This window comes from Prionailurus bengalensis, chromosome B4, assembly GCF_016509475.1.
Source record: "Prionailurus bengalensis isolate Pbe53 chromosome B4, Fcat_Pben_1.1_paternal_pri, whole genome shotgun sequence".
NCBI lineage: Eukaryota > Metazoa > Chordata > Mammalia > Carnivora > Felidae > Prionailurus > Prionailurus bengalensis.
This window is the reverse complement of record NC_057358.1, coordinates 124,549,537-124,573,249: the sequence shown is the minus strand read 5'-3', so window position 1 is coordinate 124,573,249 and position 23,713 is coordinate 124,549,537. Positions and strand designations below refer to the sequence as shown.

Below are 23,713 nucleotides of genomic sequence, written 5' to 3'. Positions count from 1 at the left end.
CAAACTCCACAGGAGGCACAGAGCAAAATATATCCTCTCATGCAAACCTGCAAGGCAGGTACTGTTAGCATCATGTTATAACCGAGGGAAAGCAACTTCAGAGGGGCCAAGTGTCTTGCCCACACTCACGTAGCTAGGAAATGAAGAAACCAGGCTTTGGACCCATGTCTGACTCTGAAGTCAAGGCTTCCAGTATGGAAACCACCCTCACGACTAGGATAATGATGAATGATGTTTACATAGCCCCTGACACAGCAGGGTTATTTTGGCCTCCCAACATTCCAGAGAAATGGACTCATCACCTACTCGAGTTGCACAACCAGTTGGAGGTGAGGTAGGGATTTGAACCTAGACTTTGATTTTCTCAATCGCAGATATTTGGGGGCACATGCTATAGGTCAGGCCCTGTGTTAGGGGCTGGGGATACAACAGGACACAGCATAGACCCGGTCCATGCGCTTCCTGTCCAGAGGGGTGTCTGCTTCAGAAATAAGCTCTTCCCACGACACCATATGCTGCCCATAGAAATTTCCTCAGGAACATAGCGGTGCTTCAGCGGTTGTATTTTGAAAGGGAAAAGGATCTGAGAACAGAGCCTGTCGACAAAAAGATAGGAACGGTCTGCATCTCAGCAGCATGTGCTGTTTTCAACATGGATTTCCAGAATTCCTATCCTTTGTCGAGGCCGATTCCACCTCCTCCTAAGGACAGGTGTGTGAACATGCCAGGAGACTTGCCTATAATAATCAGATTATCTGGGCACCAAACGAAACCCAAATATCAAATTCCCTGCTAAGTCACCAGAGAACCCATTAAGGAAGCCTCAGGCAATCTGAGTTTGCAATGACCTAGCTAATCCAGCCTCGTCATAGTAGAACCCCAAAGCAGCGGGGCTGACGGGGGAGTGAATTCACCTGGTTAGGCCACCCGTGATGTACAAACTCGGGAGTCCATTTTTCCAGAAGGGAGTGCAAGTGAGAGACAAGGAAGATGTGTGGGATCACAAAGTGCCCTTTGCAAGACTTCAGGGACTTCAGTACCTTTGAGGCCCAGGTATTATCTTCCTCTACCAAGCACCTTAGTCCACAGAAATACTGAATTAAGAATTTGATGCAAAATAAAGCACAGAGGCTATGGCTAAAGCAGTGCATTTTTTTTTTCTTTTTTAACAGCAATCAAAGGTCAGATCATAGGCCACTAGTTGTTTACTATTTCCTGGCATCAATTGCTAATTAACGTTCCCAAAAGAGAACCAGCCTTATGGTCTCCACATCAAGACCCACACACCACGGAGGCCATCGCCATGGCGACCAGACCTCCTCCCTTTGCTCCTAGCTTTCCACGAGACACATTTCCTGGCGTGGAGCTTATTTTGCTCACAGAAAAACTCTTCATGATCAAACTCAACTTATCATGAGGTGACTTAACAAAAAGCACCCCCACAAAATTGAATCTTGGTAAACTGGTGCAGTGAGGTGGAATTCTTGGGGGCATCTTGGACTTTAATAAACCGGCGTGGGAGCAGGGTGGCAGGTTCATCCACACGTGAACTTTCTTTGGGGGTGCTAAGGGAGAGACTGCCCAGCCCCTGAGGCTCTACAGATACAGCGTCCCGTCGCTGGCACCTGTGACTATGGAGAATCTCTAACCTGAGCAGGTCTGTCTGAAAGCTCAGTCCAGCACTACACCAGGGCATTTCTGGAATTCTTAATCCTTCTTGCTAGAACTTCAGAGCCATTATACAGAGAAAGGGTGACCAAGAAAGCAACCACCGAAGCTGAAATGCCAGGCAGTAGAAAGAAGTTTCAAATCCCTCAAGAACCAAATTTTGAAGTTTATCGTTCTCCCTCCCCCTCTCGCCACCTCCCCTCCAGAGATCGACGCACGGAGACCAAATCGAACAAGCGAGAAAGTTTCCAGGGCTTACCTGGGTTGGGTTGTAGAGCTCCTGCAGGGGGCTTCGAGACCCCTTACGGCAGCAGATGTCCACACCAAAGGGGTTCCTCCGCATGACTGAGGAAAGAAAGTGAAGGCTCATCAGAAATGAGCAACAAAGGCTTGTCTGACAAAGAAAAAGGCACAGAGGTGGGGGAAGAAGAGGCAGGTAGGAAAGGAAGACAGAGAACCAGTTTCTGGCAAAGCTGTTGTTCCTTTGTCCAAAGGCATGTCTGCCCCAGTATTCAGGCATCTCTCCACACCCAGAGGACATAAATAATGCTCAACATTTCTTCCCAGCAAGTTTTTAAGAAAAGAGGACAGGCCTCTAAAACTCAGTGTAATGAAGCAACTTACAAAAGGCAGCATAAAGTTGTTACAAGACAGTTCCAGCCAGCAGCACCAGGCTTGGTAGATTTCAAATTCCACAGCCTTCTCCCTCCATGATCCATTACAGCCTCTTATTCCTGGTCCCCGAGCACCTGGCCCTGGTCTCCTGCGCAGGCTGCAGCGCCTTCCCCCGGAGGGCTCTTCCCACGGGCTAAGTCAGACGCCCGGTCACCCCAAAGCCTCTTGTAAATTAGGTTATTTTTAATGAAAGTAGCAGGTCGAGGAAGAAAGGACACGGGTTTATGGTTCTAAACAGAGGTGGAACTTAAAATTAATCAAAGAGGCAGAATTAAAAGAACTCAAAAACCAATGGCACCGAGGACACCACGACCTATTTCTTTTTAAGATTTCATTTTTAAGTAACCCCTACACGAACGTGGGGCTCAAACTCCCAACCCCGAGGTCAAGAGTCACGCGCTCCGCCGACTGAGCCAGCCAGGCGCCCGCCCCAAGGACTAATTTTCAGGGGAAAAGAACTTTCTGTTTTCATTCTTCCTGTTCCGGGCAGTCTCTCGCAGAGTCTAACACCTAGTCACCTGTTGATAATTATTTGTTGAAGGGAGGGCGGCGTGGGGGAGGGAGGAACGAATGAATGAGCGAACGACCGTTTTCTTCTCCTGCAGGAGGCAATTTTCTTTGTGGAACGGCATGGCTGGGGCATGGGAAGGACCAGGAAAGCGGACCGATCCGCAAGCCTAAAGAAGTCACCGCTGTGTGCAGCAGCGAAGTGGGCTGCATTTTGTTCCCCGGAGCAGACAGCCTGGATGGGTAGCCGATTACTTCTGGGAGTTCTCCAGGTGAATCCACTCTTTCTCAGGCACCTCTTGGACTTTGAGCCACGTGGACACCCTCAGCGCAAACCATCGACTCCAGGAAACCGGAAGCTGCATTTTCTGTCCCCTTCTCCTTTACCCCCTTCCTACAGCGGGGTCAGCAAACTCTTCCCGTAAAGGGCAGGCAGCGCCTCAGCGTTGCGCCAGCCGCAGACAACACACAACGGGCGGGCGTGGCTGCGTGTCAACGCCCCTCCATTTATGGAGGCCGAAGCCTGAATTCCGGGTAATTTTCACGTGTCAGGAAGTATTATTCTTCTTTTGATGTTTTTTTCAACCGTGTCACAGAAACAGGCGCTGGGCTGGCTCCGGCCCGCGGGCTGCGGTTTGCTGACCTCTGCCCTGGAGAAAGGTCCCAGGTATCGCTGGGATCGGCGGAACCAGCCCCCCAACGCTCCCCGAGCCCCACGGCCCTCTCCGGGGAGGCGATCTGCGGGCCAGTGTCCATACATAAAAGCTGTTAGGATTCGACTGGGCTGTGCGGGGCAAACACTGCCTCTTTGTTCCTCCACGGCTGCCTCGACAAGAAGGGGGAAAAAAAATCCACGTTGTGTTTTTCTTTAATTTATTGCTTCATTTTTCATTTCCACCCCAAACGAGGTAAACTGTTAAATGCACGCAAGTTGCCCTCGGTGCACAATGACATAGCAACACTTTGGAAGAGAAAAAACAGCCATAAAACTTGTAAAATTATGCTCACGCCGTGCGAGATTAAACTCTCCCCATGGCGGCAGACAGGCTCACCGAGACTGGGGCTGCAGACCGCCGCGGTGAGAACCCCACCGTGGAGTCCATTAAAAGTCAGCTTTTATGGGGGGCAGTATTATTTAATTGGTTTATTTTTCTAATACAAGGCCTTTAAAACGCTTTGACCGTGTGGGGCCCGCAACACGGGCCCTTTCCCAAGGCCGTCTGTCCTCGGGGCCTCCTCCAGCCCTGGCCGTGCGGGCTTCGTTGGACGCCCCGTGAATCAGCTTTGGCTTTGGCACGCCAGGCTACAAAAGCCAAAGGGGCTTTGTGTGCCTTTTGCGCGAATGACAACAGTCTCACTATTTATGGAGTGAGTGCTCATTGTGTGCTAGGCACTTGGTTAAGGGTAATCCTTCCCCCAGAGAAGGAAGTACTAACCTCTCTGAGCCTCTCTTGACTTCAGCAACTTGACCAAGGTCAAGACCATGGAGGCGGAAAGTTGCCCTGCCAAGACTCAAACCTGACTGCTAGGCTCTTCACATCCAAATGATAGCAGTGGGGACCTACTGCGTGCCTGGGACACAAAGGAAGGGTTGGCAATTAGGCAAACAAGTGGTAAGTATGTGTATCCCACGTGTGTCTTAGGAAAAATGGCATCAGAGAAGGCTGAGCGACTGACGCTCACGGATGGTGGCAGCCACGGTTTAGAGAACCCTCACGGTGTGCCGAGCAGTTCACACATAAATCTGCACAGAAGTCTCACAGGGTGGGTACCACCGCTGTCCCCATTTTATGGATAGGAGTAACTGAGGCAGGGGTAGGTAACTTGCCCAGGTCTTGTGACTAGGAAGAGGTGAAGACTGGCTTCTGACACAGGCAGCCCATGCTCTCAGCTGCTGCCATGCTGGGCTGATGGTCAAGTGCCAAGTTTCCTCCTGACCTGGCCCAAGACTGGGTTGGCTGGCCACTTCTAGGACAGGCGATCTAAAATGTAATCTGGTGTTACAGGAGTCATTGTGGTGATGTGATATGAGGGCCAGACTATTAACTAACAGTTATTAGTAGACTCCATTCATCCAACACACTTTTCTCAAGCACCTACGTATGATATGCCAGGCATGGGCACGGGGGTAGAGACCCTCTCCACCTCATTCACATTTTTCCCCGGCGCTTGGCACACAGTAGGTACTCAAAAAAGCTTATAAATGAGCTAGGATTAAAGGCTTCCTTTTAAAAAAATATTTATTTTGAGAGAGAGAGAGAGAGAGAGAGAGCAGGGGAGGGGCAGAGAGAGGGGGAGAGAGAGAATCCCAAGCAGGCTCTGTGCTGTCAGTGCAGAGCCCGAGGCGGGGCTCAATCCCAGATCCCACGACTGTGAGACCGTGACCAGAGCTGAAATCGAGACGCTTAACCGCCTGAGCCACCCAGGCGCCCCGTAAGGCTTCCTTTATAAGCACTGGACAGGCTTTTTCTGCTCCACAAGGAAGAAACCACCAGTAGCATCAGCATTTTTTTTTTTTTAATAAAAGGTCTAGTGATCAAAAGCCCTAAGAAAGGAGTCCCCGAGGACGTTTAACAGTGGCCTTCCGCCACCCACCCACCACCGCAAGTTTTACTTAGCTACCACGCTTGCTTTTTCCCCTTTCTAAACTCTAATGAACGAAATGCAAAACTGTTTTGTAAGAATCTAATTGGTTTAATTTACGGCACAATTTCTTGGACCCAGGACGTAGTCCAAGATACATAAATGAAGCTAAAATCCGAATCAAGCTCCCGTGTTTATATTACTCTGATGAAGAGCACGTTGTTCTCAAGTGGACACTCCACTCACAGTAACGTGACAGCAGGTGACAGAAAGTTGGCTCACAACAAAGGAACAGAGCCCACCTCATCCATTCCCTGACCTTGCCTGTGTCTGGGGGGGTGGAAAGGAGCTGCTAGATTGTTAATTCCAGTCGGATGACATCAAACCGAAAGGCTGTGGGGCCCTGGGTGGGAACTCATTTTTGATCCATTTCAGAAAACTGGAGATAGGTGGGATGCCCGGGGATTAGAGTCAAACTCCATCAGTTTACAGAAAAACAGTCGGAGTTGATACACTTGCCTCGCCTCCCCAGGGTAGCTAGCAGCAGACCCAGGGCCGGAAGTCAGGTCTCATAAAATACAGCAAGAGTTAATAATAATAATAATCATGACAACTACTATTTATTGAGAATTTATCACGTGCCTTATGCCTGACACCACGCTAAGGCTTTTTCTCACATTGCTTCATGGACTTCTCATAAAAACCCCAGAAGTTAGAAATAACGAATGATAATAATATCATTCATTCCCATTTTACAGTTGAGGCAACTGAAGCCCAGAGAGGTTAAGTAACTTGCCCAAGATCACACAGCCAGCAAATGGCACAACAAATGGCAAATTCAAACCCAGGCCTGCTTCCAGAAATGGTGGTCTTCACCACTGTGCCATGCTGTCCCTCAAGACGGCAGACCACGCCCGCACCCTTGGAGCCGCCACCGCAGAATCCGTGCTCTCCCTCCCGCCAACGTCCAAAGTGAGGCGCTTCGTACTAAATCACCCAGATCCACACGGGCCTCCACTCCCCTCCCGCGGACAAACCAGCTCCGACACCCAACTGACTTCGTTCTCCAAATCTGGTTTTGCTAACAGCCTGAGCACGATCCCTCACCTACACCACGCTGAGGGTGCAGCAATGCGGTTACAGACGTGTCTTCCCCAAATGCACAAAATCATGCTGTGCCTGAGTGAGTACCGTCCGGGCCATCCGTCAAAGCGACGCTGGAGTGGGGGCGTGTCTAGGTCAAGGGCATCAAGTTGGGAGAAGCGAGTGACCCCCAGTAATCTCGGAGGAAGCCATTCTTTTATAAAGACAGGCCATCTGCTTTGTAACGGCAGGACCCACAGCCTGCCCCGAAAGGCCACTACGTCACAGCTCTCCCCCTCTCTGTGGAGGTCACCAGGCTAGAGCTACAGTGAGCGACCATCCTGACCTGCCTGGGACTGAGGAGATTCCTGGAGCTCCGGACTTTGTCCAGGCTGAAACCAAGAGAGTCACAGGCACCGAGTAGCACCCTTTAGATTCAAATCCTGGTTTCACTATTAACCAGCCTTCAGGGCTTCGGTCAACTTCTTTTTATTATTGTTATTTTAGAGAGAGAGGTACAGCATGAGTGGGGGGTGGAGGGGGAGAGGGAGAGGGAAAGGAAGAGGGGGAGAGAGAGAGAGAGAGAGAGGAAGAGAGAGGGAGGGAGAGAGGGAGAGAGAGAGAGAGAGAGAAAGAAAGAATCTTAAGCAGGCTCTACGCTCGGTGCTGACCTGGATACGGGGCTTGATCCCACGACTCTGGGATCATGGCCTGAGCCAAAATCAAGAGTAGATGCTCATCACACCCCCTTCAGTCAACTTCTTAATCTCCAAAACGCAACTAGACAGCAGTAATAGTGCCTACATCCTAGGATGGTTTTGGAAATTAAAGGAAAATGTAAAGTAGCCAGGTCCGTAGTATCCATGTGAAAAATCACAGGCCTGGATCCTACAGCTGGCTCTCTTTGCCACCAAACAAGAGCCTCACTTGGAACCAAGTCCCCTCCGGACACTCAGATTTCTCCTTGGTGAGATGCAGAGGTAAAACCAGGTGGTCTCTAAATTCCTGACATCTAAGCACAGGGCAATGGGAAGACTCCCTGGAGAACCTCGGGTTAAATGAGCCCTAGAGAGGTGCTGGGGGTGGGGCGGTCAGGTGGAAGGGGCAGGAGGTATAGACAGAGGGCCCAGAGGGCAGCCACGCAGTAACAGAAAAGGAGGAGAGGAAAGTGTAGGCCCAGAAGGGTTTGGTAAGGAAAAAGCAACACCCGGCTTTGAGATCTATTTCTTATCAATTTCTGCCCAGTTTACAACCCACCACCAAAGGCTGGCCTTCTAGTTGAAACGAAGAGGTTTCTCAAATGAAGAAATACCATCTACAAAGAATAATTAATAATACAAAAATCGGAACCCCCCACCAAAAAAAAAAAAAATCAAACTCTGATATGGAAGCCCTGGGGGGGCGGGGCACGGGCCACACCGCCAGTTGCCGGAACAAAGCCCTCTTGTCACAGTGACCCAGGGCCTGAAATGCCACAGGGAGGGAATCAGAGTGGAAGGAACCCAACCCTCTCTCAGAAGCACCCGTGAACCTGGCCTTCTGGGAGCACTCATATTCTTCTAGAGTTCAGCATCTCCTTTGGACCACCACTCTCCTTTTAAAGCACGAAGAAGGGAAAAAAAAACAAAACAAAACCCCGCTTTGAGTCACGCACTAACATCAGAACCCGAATGAGTTGTTCTGCCCAGATTTCTGGAAGGAATTTTAGGACCAGAGGAAAGAGGAAGAGAAAAGAAAACAAAGGGGAAGGGTGGGGAGGGGCAGGATAAGCTACTAAAGCTCCCGGGATTCTTGGACATCACAGACTGGCTTAGAACTGGCTCAATCCCAAGTAGTTCCCATAAAGCTGAGAAGGAAACAGAGGTACGTAAGTCCTCACAAACACGGCGTCTGTAGCTAACACATCAAACTTGTCTCAAACACTCAGGAATTTCTATCTCTGGGAGATTTCGTTTTATCTCAAGGAATCTGAGGCTCTCTGGATCCAGTGTGTGTTCAACACATTTCGCAAGTCCAGATGGGCTCAGGTTTTTGCGTTCCCCGTTTGCTCCTGCCAAAGAATTAAGAATCAAAACTCGTGTCTGGAGTCGGAGGCGTTCTGACCACTCCCCCTCATTTTCAGAGGAGAAAGCGTGGCCCAGTCAGGGGACAGGAGAGCCAACGTTCCCACTGCAGGGCTGGAAAAGAAGAGCCAGGCCTGCCCTACCCTCGGCCAGCTCATCCCTCACCTCTGAGTCCCTGGCAGCCCAGCCCCATGGTCCTCTCGTTGGCCCCCCTCCCCATGCCCTCTGCCCAACTAGGTGCTTAGTGCGTAACAGGTACTCAGCACATTTGCGTCAAATGAATGAGCTAAAACAACAGGTCAGGTGATCTGAGGGTTTAACCAAAGACACTGTTTCTGTTAAAGAGCACCAGGCCAGGCCGCTTACTACCAGCAGAAGAGCAAAGAGAAGTTCAAAGTGTGTTAGCTGACATGCATCCTCAAAAGTATTTAGTTATTTGGCTTTCTTCGTTAAAGGAACTAAAACAAACAAAAACACAAGGCAAAATTAGTACGATCCGTTCCAGTGGAACTGGGGTGTGCCATCGGCGAGTTCTACAAGCACTCAGGAGAGCTAGCTTTTATTACCGTCTCACCCCTACTCCTCCCCACTACCCTGGAGGGCAGTGGTATCACACCCATGTCAAAGACAAACCGAGGCTCGGAGGGGTGGAAGAATTCACCCGATGGCGCAGCTTTGTGAGCAGCAGAACTGGGATTCAAACCATCCATTCTATGCACGCACACTGTAGCATCTCCCCCACTCCTGTGAAATGAGCCTTATTAGAGCTTGTAGAGGCTGGAGCTGGAGCAGGCCAAGAAAAAGACAACCCTGAATATTGACCCAGGGCCCTCCAACCAACCAGGCTTCGGGGGTTTTACAAAACATTCAGCACACTTGTATTTGTAGGCAGCCTTTCAGGAGTCCCCAAACACAGGCGGGAGCCCCAGGACACGGGGGTTCGACCTGAGCTAACATTAATGCTCTATTACCAAACTTCAGTTTTCCAACTTCCTTTACCCACCTTCTCACAGTCCCTGCAATACCCCAGAGCCATGGAATACCATTTCAGATCTGTTTTTCCCCGTTGGAGACCCCACTAGCAACCACTAAAGAACACTGACAGATTTGGGTTTTATTTGATTTGGAAATCATCAGAACCCTTATGATAGCTAATTCCTGTGTCGGTCTCCTTTCCCTACCGTAAGCTCCACAGACCTCCTGATGCCCAGCCTGTGGAGGTGTTGGCAGAACCAAAGTGAACTAAACTTTTGGCAGATGGAGGTCAAGGGTATAAATCCAAGAATTAGGTGAAAGCATTCCATATAACTCTGGAAGAGAAAAGTCACAGCTTCATCTGGGAGCCAGGAGATTTACTGTCACACAAACCTTCCACGGAGATACTCAGCTCTGAAGAACATACCATATACCCTACAACATTGACCTGCCAGGGAAAGAACCGAGCCATCAAACATACTGACCAAAACCGAGGGCCGCTGCACTCAACGCACGCCCTCTTTTGGGTGATTCTGGCCCATCTGCAAAATTTTCCCCAGAGCAGAGCGTTGTGCCCACTTCCAAAAAGCACAGAGTCCCTGCCCAAGTGCAAACCAGCTGTACCAGACAGGTTAATGCAGAATCAGGCGCATCTTGGACAAGAAGGGCCTTTGGAGGCCATCTGGCTCAATGGCTCCCACACAAGCAAAAGGAAGGGGTAAATACGGTTGGAGAAAAGTACCCTCAAATTTGATTCCGAGTAAGCAAGACAAATGGCAGGATGCAACTCTCAAAAATGATCTTTCTGGGGCACCTGGGGGGCTCAGTCAGTTAAGCGCCCGACTTCAGCTCAGGCCACGATCTCACGGTTCGTGGGTTCGAACCCTGCATCGGGCTCTGTGCCGACAGCTCAGAGCCCGGAGCCTGCTTCAGATCCTGCGTCTCCCTCTCTCTCTGCCCCTTCCCTGCTCATGCTCTCTCTCAAAAATGAATAAGCATTTAAAAAAAAATTTTTTTTAAAGATCTTTCTGGACAGTAGTGTTTACGTAGCCCACCCCAAGACAGCATGGAAGAGGTGAGGAGAGGAGGTGCCAGGCACTGAAACGTTAAGAAACCCCAATCCAGCAGAACCCACCCCGCCCACAGCCCCATTCCACAGGTGGAGAAATGGGCGTCCAGGAGCATAAGTGATTCGTTCAAGGTCACAAAGCTAGAGACCTTCTGTCTCCTGTCCTTTTGCCCCAGCTTACATGTGATGAACTGGTATTTTCTATTCTCTTCTATTTTTTTTAGTACTTGCGCCAACTCACTAGGCCCTGTGCGCTCGCCTCACCTGTAATATTCCTCCCCCTGGTCTTGCTCACATTATCGGCTCCCCAGAGAGCCCCCCACCTGCCACCACACTACCTAACACAGTCTGTCTCTTCTTTCTCACGGTCTCCCCTCTGGTTTGTTTTTTATCCTTCTTCAAGGCACCTATTGTCTTTTGACTTTTTTTTTTTTAATAAAATAGTATTTATTTTTATTTATTTTGAGAGAGACAGAGACAGCGCGAGTGGGGGAGGGGCAGAGAGCGAGGAGACAATCCCAGGCAGGCTCGGTGCTGCAAGGGCAGAGCTTGATGCGGGGCTGGAACTCACAACACCATGAGATCATGTGACCTGAGCCAAAACCAAGAGTTGGACGCTTAACTGACTGAGCCACCCAGGTGCCCCTATTTTATTTTTTAAGTTTATTTATTTTGTGAGGGGCAGAGAGAGCACGCACCGGGGAGGGGGGGAGAGAGAGAGAGAGAGAGAGAGAGAGAGAGAGAGAGAGAGAATCCCAAGCAGGCTCTACACTGTCAGCACAGATCCCGACACAGGGCTTGATCTCATTACCATGAGATTGTGACCTGAGCCTAAATCAAGAGCCAGACGCTTAATGGACTGAGCCACCCAGGCACCCCAAGGCTTTTTATTTTAAATGCTTTATTGGCCACTGCCCATTGCCACCACAAGACTCAAAGCTTGAGAGGAGAGACCCGGATTGTCTTATCTACCACAATATCCTCAGTTACCTAAAAGTGTGCCTAACTTCAGCGCCTGGATGAATGAATGAATGAACACATGAATGACTGAATTTGAGCTCTTTTCCCAAAAGATGAGAAACGAGACCATTTTTGAAACACAGTTACCCTAGTCCTATGTCTTCAAAACCTGCCCGCTAAGAGTCATCCGAGGTACTTGTAAAAAAAGCCTATCTCCACAGCCCCTCTGAATCAGGCTCCCCCAGAAAGGGGTCTGGGAAGAGAAGAGGAGAATGAGCACCCCCAAGGGATTCAGATCTCAGAAGGCTTTGGAGACACAGCACATACAGACGGTGCCCATGCGGGGCGATCTGGAGAAGAGGAGGGGGAAACCGGGGCCAGTGAGTTCAGGGGCCTGGGTGCAGGGTGTCACAGGGAAGGTCCTTACAAGGACCGGGTGGAGCCTCGCCGCAAAGGGCATGCTGGCGAGGCTGAGGCATCTTCATTTCCTTGTTGACACCTAACTCCTTCCAGAAAGGATTTGAGGCTAGACTGGGAAAACATTCATGTGACTCTGTAATCAAGAGGGAGCCCCTGGAAATCATCTTTGAGGCACAGAACAACACAAATGGGGTTTTGCCAATGTTTCTAAGTTGTGCTAAAATAGACACAACGGAAAATTTACCAGTTTAGCCATTTTTAGGCGTGCAGTTAAGTAGCATGACGTACATTCACACGGCTGTGTAACCGTCACCACCAACCGTCTCCAGAACTTTATTTTCTCATCCCAAAGTGAAACTCTGGACCCATCAAACACCAACTCCCCATCCCCCTCTCCTTCCAGCCCCTGGCAACCACTATTCTATTTTCTGTCCCCGAATTGAATGATTCTAAGTACTTCACACAAGTGGAATCGTCCAGTATTTCACTTAGTACAATGTCTTCGAGGTTCACCCATATTGTAGCAGAAGTCAAAATCTCCTTTTTAAGGCTGGGTAATATTTCACTGTGTGCATAAGCCACCTTTGACATATCCAGTCATCCGTCAATGGACACTTGAGTTGTTCCCACCTTTCGGCTGCTGGGAATAATGCCTGTTCCAAACAAGGGCGTGCCTGAGACATCCTGCTCAGACGTGAAGTGTGAACCTAAAGGGGCCCCTGAGGCTTCTGGGGGAGCGTGCTGGCTGGGGGCCTCCGAGCGGACGCTGTGGGGCCCGCAGGTGGCCACAGGAGCATGGTTGATGCGCGCCAACCCAGCAGGGAGGTCTGCCGTCAGCTCACGCCTTAACCAGGTCTTGGAGCCCAGCAAGGAAGAGGAGTGGCATGAAACTACCTGCTGGGATTTGGCTCCTGCACAGAGGCATCTGAATCAGGCCTCAGTGATGAGTGTGGGTGATGGGTTCCGAGAGCCATGAAGAAATTCCAGGCCACTGAGGCAGTGCCCCAAAAAGCTGCTGGAGGAGATGCCCCCTCAAATGGAGAGAGCAAGACCGTTTCCTTAAAAACCCAGCATGATTTCAAATTAAATACAGAAAATGTCCACAACAGGACAATATACGGACACAGAAAGTAGACCAGTGGTCACCTAAGGCCTGGGCGGGATGGCGAAGGACGGTAAATGAACCTAAAGGTTCCACTTTAGGGTAACGGAAATATTCTCAAATTAGATTGTGGTGATGGTTGTAGAACTCTGGAAACATACTAAACTTCATTGAATTCTACACTCAGACTCGGTGAGTTTTATACGTCAATGCTATCTCAATAAGGCTATTTAAAAAAAAAAAGTACAGAAATGTTTATGAGGAAAATCCAGAAGATTAATATTTTCAAGATTTTAACCTATTTGAGTAGGAGATCTACCTTGGAATCCCAGCATGAAAGGTTTAGTTGAACAATTCATTTGACTTGAGTTTTGTTTTTTTTTTTTTTTAGAAATCTGTAGTTGTTTTTTTCTTTTTTAAGTTTATTTATTTATTTATTTTGAGAGAGAGAGAGAGAGAGACAGAGTGAGCGAGGGAGACAGAGTATCTGAAGCAGGCTCCGCACCGCCAGCACAGAGCCCAATGTGGGGCTTGAACTTACGAAACTGTGAGATCATGACCTGACCCGAAACCAAGAGTCAGATGCTTAACCGACTGAGCCACCCAGGCACGCCAGACTTGAGATTTTAAGTTGAAATCTGGTTTACACATACTCTTGGGGCATTTTTAAAAACATTAATTTAGTCAACATACTCCTAAATTTGAGGTATTAGATCTGTATTCTATCTAAGTCCTTGTTTGTTAATCAGGCAACTGAAGTACTCCAAGAAGACATTAAATATATTAAATTTTAAATGCAATTTAAAATGTGAAAAGCAGATTAAGCTTGTTAAAGAATCAAATATTAATCAAACGCTACCCTGAATGTAGCCGTGAAAATTTACCAGACTTATAAGGAGAGTCAGATTCTTTTTTTTTTTTTTTGCCTTTAAATTTACATCCAAGTTAGTTAGCTTATAGTGCAACAATGATTTCAGTAGATTCCTTAATGCCCCTTCCCCATTTAGCCCATCCCCCCTCCCACAACCCCTCCAGTAACCCTCTGTTTGTTCTCCGTATTTATGAGTCTCTTCTGTTTTGTCCCTCTCCCTGTTTTTATATTAGTTTTGCTTCCCTTCCCTTATGGTCATCTGTTCTGTGTCTTAAACTCCTCATATGAGTGAAGTCCTATGATACTTGTCTTTCCCTGACTGACTAATTTCGGTTAGCATAATACCCTGTAGTTCCAACCACGTGGTTGCAAATGGCAAGATTTCATTCTTTTTGATTGCCGAGGAATACTCCATTGTCTATATATACCACATCTTTATCCATTCATCCATTGATGGACATTTGGGCTCTTTCCATACTTTGGCTATTGTCATTAGTGCTGCTATAAACATGGGGTACACGTGTCCCTTCAAAACAGCACACCTGTATCCCTTGGCTAAATACCTAGTAGTGCAATTGCTGGGTCGTAGGGTAGTTCTTTTTTTGATTTTTTGAGGAACCTCCGTACTGTTTTCCAGAGCGACTGCACCAGTCTGCATTTCCAGCAGCCGTGCAAAAGAGATCCTTTTTCTCCACATCCGAGGAGAGTCAGATTCTTAACTTAAAGGCTAGCATCCTAGACTTGCAGCCTTGTTTTTCTAGAAGCTTTTTCTGTACACAACTGTCACTTTCAATGACATGAAAACCCTCCCAGTAACAGAAGGTGGGGAATCTGAGTGTCTGGGGTGAAGGAGAACCAACTTCCAACCCCATTCCGTTCCCGAAAACCCGATAGGAGTGGACAAATTTTACTGTTGAGAAACATAAGACCCTGTGGAAAAACAGAGTTCAAGGAATTGAAATTGGCAGTTCACCTAGGAAAGCCCTTATAAATGATGTTTTATGTTCCCTTAAATAAAACAAGAGAGACAGCACGGGCAGGACAGCTCATCTTAATTATGTTCTATACCTTGAAGAAGTAATTACGGACATTGTTCAGTTACTAATTTTCATTTACCCTTCCTTGCATGCTGGAGACTTTCTATACTCTCCCCTGCAGTTTGCCTGGAATGCTTATAAATGTATTTTGCAGCGATGCAGATAATATGCCAAAATCCTTTCTTCCCTGTGGCTGGTGCTCCAAGTCTGATTTTACGACTTGGAGACATTTATGTCTGCCTCTGAGGTTCCCCTGCAGCTTCAGAGACAGGCAATAATGCGGCTGCTTGAGAAGGGAAATATTTCAGGTAACCTTTATGCAAGCCACTCAAGCATGGCGGGGCATTGACCCCAAATCCACTCTCTCCCCTCAAGTACAGAAAGCTGTTCAGCTCTGTGCAGGGTAATTTCGCTCAAATGCAGTCGGCCTGTGCCGGGCACCCTACTTCTTGTACGAATCTCTGTTCCCTCTTGGCCACACAGGGACGGTCGCCCATCCTTTGTCTGTCTCAAGGCCACCTGGGCAAAACTTGAGCATTCCCAGGCTTCTGTTTTCCTTCCCTTTTCTCCACCGTGTCCTAGAAGGTGGAGAGGGGTCCTGGCTAGACTATGGTGTTGTGGATTGAATAGTGGCCCCCCCGAAATTCATGCCCACTTAGAACATCTCAGAATGGGACCTTATTTGGAAATACGGTCTTAGCACGTATAATCAGTTAAATTAAGATGAGGTCATCCTTGGGGTGCCTGTGTGGCTAAGTCAGTTAAGCGTCGGACCTCGGCCCAGGTCATGATCTCACGGTTTGTGAGTTCGAGCCCCACGTCGGGCTCTGTGCTGACAGCTCAGAGCCTGAAGCCTGCTTCGGATTATGTGTCTCCTCCTCTCTCTCTGTCCCTCCCATGCTCATGCTCTGTCTCTTTCAATAATAAATAAACGTTTAAGAAAAAAAAAAGATGAGGTCATCCTGGACTGGGGTGGGCCCTAAATCCAATGGCTGCTGTTCTCCTAAGAGAGGAGAGGATACAGAGACAGACACACATGGAGAAGATCCTGCACAGATGGAGACAGAGGGTGGAGGGGCACGACTACAGGCAAGCCAAGGAGCACCAAGGACTGACGGGAGCCACCAGAAGCCAGGCAGGAAGAGGCAAGGAAGGATTCTACCCCAGAGCCTCCGGCCCTGCCAACACCTCGCTTTCAGACTTGCAGCTCCTAGAACTGCGAGGGACCAGATTGCGGCTGTTGAAGCCACCGGAGCTTGTGGTATGTCATTAAGGCTGCCCTAGGAAACGAATACACACGGGCTCAGGTCCTGTATGACCCTGACAATGTATTCCAACCTCTCGGCCTCGGTCACCTCTCTGTCAAATGGGGCTAACAATGTACCTACTTAGTAGGAATGTTGCAAGGACAAAATAAAGTCATCCACGTCAGGCCTTCGTAAGGGCTTAGTAAGCCAGAATTAGGTACCACTCCTGATGTCTGGTAATACCTTCTCTTTCTAACCGTTCCCCAAGACAGCATTGCAAAAGTCTCTTCTATTCCACCCAGAAATCTCACTGTTACAGACATGATACATACACATTCATCTGTGGACACGAGATGATCTCACAGATCGGCGAGGGGAGTTGGTGACTTACGGTGGAGGTCTAACCAATCTGGGTTTGCTCAAGACGAGCGTGAGGCAGCTGCGGGCTGCCGAAAGGGGGGTGTTGAACAGACGGCGTGTGTACCTCTCCTCCAGAAGCAAGAGACGGCTAGAAAGAGATGATCCCCCACAACAAAACACACGCTACCCAAACCCGTAGTTTCATTTTCATATGTCTACATGGGTTAAGGATGGGAATTATCTTTTTTTTTTTTTTAATTTTTTTTTTCAACGTTTATTTATTTTTGGGACAGAGAGAGACAAAGCATGAACGGGGGAGGGGCAGAGAGAGAGGGAGACACAGAATCGGAAACAGGCTCCAGGCTCTGAGCCATCAGCCCAGAGCCTGACGCGGGGCTCGAACTCACGGACCGCGAGATCGTGACCTGGCTGAAGTCGGACCGACTGCGCCACCCAGGCGCCCCAGGGAATTATCTTTTTAACTTGTTCGTGTGTATTGTGTTCTCCTGACATTTTTCTGGCACAAGATGCTAATACTAATTTTTAAAATATCCCCACACGTACTATGTCACTGGAGCCATGAAGATGTTTATAGCCTTCGACTCCAGCGATTTCCCTCTCGGGAAATGACACCGACAGAAGCTAAAGAAGTTACGCACCAAGATGCTTACCATAATGTTTCCCCTCCGATGGCCAGAAATTGTAACAACTGAAAAATGCCCATGACGAGAGCAATCATTTCATAAATCATAGTTCACTTAAGGTACATCATTAATAAATCACAGTGTATTAACTACTCAGAAATGATACTGTTATCAAAAGTAATAACATGAAGACACGGAGAAGGGGTTTAAGTAAAAGCAGCCGATTTCAAAATATTATGAGGATCGGAATCTCAGCCACATAAATATATATACGTATAAACGACGACGTATAAACACGAAAACGCGTTCTTCCACGCTGTTTATCATCTTTCTTACTTAACAGTGATGACATCAACGTAATGCCGGATCCAGATCAACTCTAAATGTTACAGATGCTCCTGAAAGCCAGGAAAGTTCTAAACAAAGAGTTGGATTTCTCCCAACGATGAAGAGAGACTGATCTTTGACGAAGAACACAGTGAGCGTGCTTCATGCTTGCAGGTCTCAGGACTATGAGCTGCTTGAAGTATAACTTAAGTTGCTGTTATCAAGAAGTGGTGTAGGGGTGGGGTGGAGTGGGGTGGAGAAAAGTAGGCGCTGGAGAAGATCCAAAAGTGGGTGGAGGGAGGCGGGGGGCGGGGGCAGAAAAGGCTCTGGGGGCAGCCATGCTCTGCTTCAAATGTTATTCTTCTTGAAATGTGGTCAGAAGGAAAGACCACTGCAGCTGTGGCCTATTAAACGTGCCCACGCTCCCCATCTCCCTCCCTCCCTCCATCCCTTCTGGTGAGTCCAAGATGCAAGACTGAACCTCACTCCACAGTCTCTCTAAAGACCTTCAGCGAGAAGGCAATGAACCCGGCGGGGGGCGGGGGAGGGTGCGAGAGGCCCAAAGCTACTGGGGTGATTTTCCCTAGGGAAATATTTAGCATTTTGCGACTTCTCTTTTCCTTTAATAGACAGATAGCTTTGTGACAACATGGAGAGACAGAATCCCACCTTTCTCCAAAAAGTAAGAAAGCTGTGCACAATATCCTTGTTGCTACGATGAACAGGAAGGTTGGCCTCTTGGGGGGCAGCACACGCGCCCAGCGTGAGTGTGGATATTAAAATCCTTCTCAAAGTCAGCCAGGCAGGACCTATTTATGCAAGCAAATTAAAACGCGTAAAACAGTAAGAGGGTGTTTGCAAATGTCTAGAGCTACAGGAGGATCTGACGAGAAGAGGCCAGGCGTATCAGGAAGGGCTCTGGTTCTGAGCTCGCTGCCACCAACCGCGTGGGTGACCCAGAGAAGAGGGGGACAAAACTAAGCAGAACGTATGTGGCGTTCCTACGATATGCCATGCTGAATGCGGGGCACTCGGGGAAATGTTATTTAACCTCCCCTTCCTTGGGACCATCCTGAAACGTTAAGTGTTATCATTTCCATTTTACAGAAACAAATTCAAACAGGTTATTTGCCAGAGTCACACAGATAGCACCTAAGAGATTCTGCAGACTGACAGAGCAGGTAAATGTTTATTATCTCTGAGTGTTATCAGTGGAGATCTACCTGATATAGGAGAGGAGGGGAGCAGAGCAGACGTGAAACACACAGAAAGCAGCAGCGTTTCACAACGCTGGGCCCACCCCCTCGTAAGAGTTAATAATGTGAAAAGATGGAAACGGGGGTTGAAATTACTTAGGAAACAGTAATGGAGCTGAGTCAAACACACCTGTCTGACTCAGCTAGGTCAAAACACTGACATGGAAGTGTTCAAACGGGCGACCAGGTGGCTCAGTCGGTTCAGCATCAGACTCTTGATTTCGGCTTGGGGCACGATCTCATGGTTCGGCACTGGGCTCTGTGCTGACAGTGCAGAGCCTGCTTGGCGTTTTCTCTCTCCCTCGTTCTCTGCCCCTCCCCCACTTACGTGTGCATGCACGCATGCACGCTCTCTGTCTCAAAATAAGTAAACTTAAAACTGTTCAAACACACACACACACACACACACACACACACACACACACATGCACCAGCAGCAGCAGCAGCAGCAACAGGGACTTCGTAGAGCAAAGTGGCTAAGGGTAAACCCCAAGGGCGGTAGAGCTCCTGCTTCTAACCCTGGCTTCTCCAGTAACCAGCCAGTGACCTTCTGCAACAGTGTCTTCGCTCCCCTGTGTCTCAGGCTTCTCACCAGTAAGAGAAGAGCAAGAGAAGGCACCACGTGGTTTGTAAGTTTGTAACTTCCTGATGAGAATCACAAGGGAAAGTACCCGCACGGTTTGTAAGTTCCCTGAAATCCCAATGCATCTCACAGTCGCAGCCTCCTCCACTTGATAGAACAGGAGGTGATGAGGATGGGTGACGGTGGGGAGCATCCCCGACTCCCTTCACGGGTCCGCCGGCCCCCGTCCCCAGACCTCCACTTCAAGCTCACCCCCCAGCACGTTTTCTTTCCTTCTTTCTCCCTCTTTATTTCCTCCCTCTCTCTGCTCTCTCAGTCTCCCGCAAGTTTGATACTTTGTTTTCCAAGCCAAAACAAATATCTCCAAGTCCAAACGGCAAAGCGGGGCAGCATCAAACGCCCTGTTCCCTCTGAGGGTGAACCCGGAGCGAGGGCTCACTGGGGTGCAGGCAGACAGCTCTGGGATAACAAGACCCCGGAGCCAGCTCCGTGTACAAGCCATGCATCACAGCTCCAGGGACACTGGCCCCGGTGCCCTGAATGGCAGTGGAAGCCACCACACCCTGTGGGTGTCAGGGCAGACTGGGGATGATGGGTCTTCAGCAGTTTCAAGAAAGACCCTCTGTCAAACATTTAAAAACGATTTTTTTAAGGTGGGGGGAGGCGTGCCTGGGTGGCTTAGTCAGTTAAGCGACCAACTTTGGCTCAGGTCACCATCTCATAGTTCGTAGGTCCGAGCCCCATATCAGGCTCTGTGTTGACAGCTCAGAGCCTAGAGCCTGCTTCGGATCCTGTTGTCTCCCTCTCTCTCTGCTCCTCCCCTGCTCGCGCTCTGTCTCTCAAAAATGAATAAACGTTAAAAAAAATTTTTTTAAAGAAAAAAAGGAAGACCCTCTGTCCTAAGACCCAACCCTCCTCCAAATAACTGCCCTAGATCTTGCTGAGTCTGGAAACCCAGTGTTCCTTTAGATCAATGGTTCCTAGTAACTTTCCAATGTTTTGCCACTTAAATAATAACCAGCTTCCTCAAATTTTGAAAAGCCACAACATCTAAAACAGGGTAGAATTTTCCTAATTTTCTTCTTCCATAAAACCTTGTTAAACAGTTAACTCTGTTATGGTTGAATCATATATAGATATGTATATATAGATGTATAGATATCAACAGTATTAATGCAAAAAATATTAATATATCACTATGACTTCCAGATGATCTGCCAACTGAGCAAGTTTGAGGTTATCCCTCCAGCAGAAGGTAAAGAAGGTCAACATCCCTGGGATCAGGGCCCCAGGTCCAGAAGGGTGAGGATGTCAGTTTGTAAAAAGTTGGACCCAGAAAAGGCCGATAGAGAAATCCTTCCTGGGTGTCCAAAGTCAAGGGTGAGGGTTTGCCGCAGAGAAGAGTCGGAACAGAACTGGGATGGCCAGAAACAGCAGGGGAGGCAACCTTTGCCTTTCACTCGCTTCTGATCTCAGTCAATGTCAACACTCAAGGCCTCACTTGCTTATTCGCCGGTATGTTGAAACCTAAAATTCTGAGTTGTTCATGCAAGCATGTCACCATAAGAGATGCGAAAATCTCACTTCCTTCCAAGTGACGTAGGGAGCGTCAGAGGGCTGAGCACCCATTTCTTCTTTCTTTCTTTTTTTGATGTTTCTTTATTTTTCAGAGAGAGAGCATGTGCACGGGAGGGGCAGAAAGGGGGTGGGGGGTGGGGGGACAAATGATCCGAAGCAGGCTCTGTGCCGACAGCAGCGAGCCCGATGCGGGGCTTGAACTCACGAGCGGTGAGATCATGACCTGAACCGGAGTCGGATGCTCAACCGACTGAGCCACCCGGGCACCCCTGTGCACCCATTTCTTGATAAAAAATCTTCCTCCTTCCAGGGGCCAGCCATATCATAGAAGCAGAAGAGACAAGTACAGGGGAAAAGGAATTCGGTTCTCTAGGCTGCCAGGAAGATCCCTGTGGGGCACACTTGCAGCCCCACTGCAGACGTGGAAGGCTCGGTTACATATTGGGTCTGCCATTCTCTGATTGCATGACATACGGAATATCCACGCGGGCTTCTCTTAATTTATCCCAAACCTACACGTCTATGGGGCAAGAAGGTTTAACACTCCAAATGAAGGGTGGGTGGGTGTGGGGATGGATGAAACAGGCAAAGGGGATTAAAAGTACACTTATCTTGATGAGCACTGGGGAATATACGGAACTAATGAATCGCTACGTCGTACGCCTGAAAGGAATCCAACACTGCGTGTTAACTACACTGGAATTAAAATAATTCTTGAAAAATATATAAATAAAACTGAAAGTAAGAAATTGAGAGTCATGGCGTTCCGAAACAGGCAGTGTTAAGTAAGGTCCCACCTAATTGACCTAACTAACCCTCTTTTTTAACATCCTGAACTTTACTATACCAGCCTGTGCATACAGTCAAAGCTTTTGACTCTCCTGTGGCTGAACGATGCTAGAAACGTTAGTCAAACCCAAAAACCAGTCTTTAGTTTCAATTCTCTTTTATACTCTGGCTTAAGCCTGGAATCTTCCTGCTTGTTAACAGAAACCACAAAAGATACTTTATCCGCCAAACTTCTAATGCATGGGGGAGAAGTCACAAATGATTTCTGGCTCCGATCCCCTAATGAAGTAACTGCAGGGCCTCGAAAGCAAAAGGCAAATGGTTTTATTCAAAGTTCAGGCCTTATTCTTTAAATGTCCATCAAAAATAAAGGACTGGGGACTCAGGGCTGATCTTATGTGACCACTGTGTGTGAGCTTGAATTGCAAATAATGGCTCCTAGGTCCCTCTCGATTATCAATGCTGGTGAGAATGCGGTAAGCGAGACCATTCAGAATCAGCAGGTGATCCAAAGCCTCACTTCTGGTCAGCTGGGTACAGCAATGGGGTCCTTAAACACTTAGCTTTTATCTCCAGGGATGTTTGGCCTACAGAGCTATTCAAGCACCGGACCAGGGCTGGGGATCTGAAGGGCACAGCCCAGGGGACACATCCACCCACAGGCCGTTGGAAGTTACCCACACTGGAACATATTTAGGCTCTTAAAAATTCATTTGAAGGGCGCCTGGGTGGCTCAGTTGGTTAAGCATCCGATTTGGGCTCAGGTCATGATTTCGCGGTCCGTGAGTTCAAGTCCCGCATCAGGCTCTGCACTGACAGCTGGAGCCTGGAGCCTGCTTCGGATTCTGTGTCTCCTTCTCTCTCTGCCCCTCCCCCACCTGTGCTCTTCTCTCTCTCAAAAATAAATAAACACCAAAAAAAAAATTCTTTTAACTCACTCGAGATAAAGCAGTAAAATAAGGCTATTCCTGACACGGGCATGATAATAATGTTCAGCTGTCTGGCGGTTCCAACAGCCTTCCACGCACATCCCCACTTGCCTCTCATTGTAAAGGTGAGAAATCCGAAGTCAGAGAAAGTATGTGGCGCAGGCATGGCCACAAGATGAATCGCTGCATCTCCATTCCATTGATGAGCAAATGGCGGCCCAGGGACATAAGTGACTTGTCCAGGGGCACAGAGCCAAGTGGCAGAGCAGAGACTCCAGACCCAGGTAACCCAGACTCAATTCAATCTTGCCCCCTCTACACAGTAGCTGCCTCCCATATGGACGTTTTTGTTCAAAGGGTGCGGGGGTGGTGGGCACTTAAGAAAACTGTTCATGGAGCGTCCACACCACACTGCAGTGACCACAACAGATGTCGCCCTCGCCGAACTTCACGGGCCAGCAGTGACCCCGATTCTTCTTTCACATCTTTCTCGGCTTCTTTAAGGACAACGAGGAAACAGAGGCATGAAATTAAGCCCCTTACTGGGCACACAGGCACCAACTCAGAGGCCGAGTCAAACTCCTTGTACCTCCTATTCTGAGGAGTAAGTCCTCAATAAACATATGGTACTCAGTCAATTAATTAATCTGCCCTTGTAGCTGGGACAATTGCAAGTCCTATGAACCCAGAACCTTCCTAGGTTTTGCTCGGGAATGTGAGAGGTCTGGTCTATCTCTCAATAATAGCCAGCTCCCCATCGCCTCTTCTAGAATGGCTATCACCAAGAGCTCTGCTTACATCCAAATCCCTTCCCAGACCGAAAGGACAGGGAGTATCAGACGGGACTTCAGGATTCTGGGAGAGGAGAGGAGAGGCCACGCCAGAAAGCTGATGACTCAATCGTCCACGTTCAACCAGGCATGCTGGCATCCCGGTGAGAGGGCCAATGGACTCAGCGCTCTCATCAGAACAGAGGCAGGGGGTTCC

The 23,713-nt window shown here is 48.6% G+C and overlaps 1 protein-coding gene across 2 annotated transcripts in view; it reads right to left on the bottom strand.

Moving 5' to 3' along the window:
- CHST11 (carbohydrate sulfotransferase 11) overlaps nt 1–23,713 on the bottom strand; it is a 263,396-nt gene that overhangs the window by 135,523 nt on the left and 104,160 nt on the right. For both annotated transcript variants that reach the window (XM_043562377.1, XM_043562378.1), the window contains exon 2: nt 1,928–2,013. In XM_043562377.1, the coding sequence (XP_043418312.1) occupies nt 1,928–2,013 (86 nt within the window). The remainder of the gene's footprint in view (nt 1–1,927; nt 2,014–23,713) is intronic.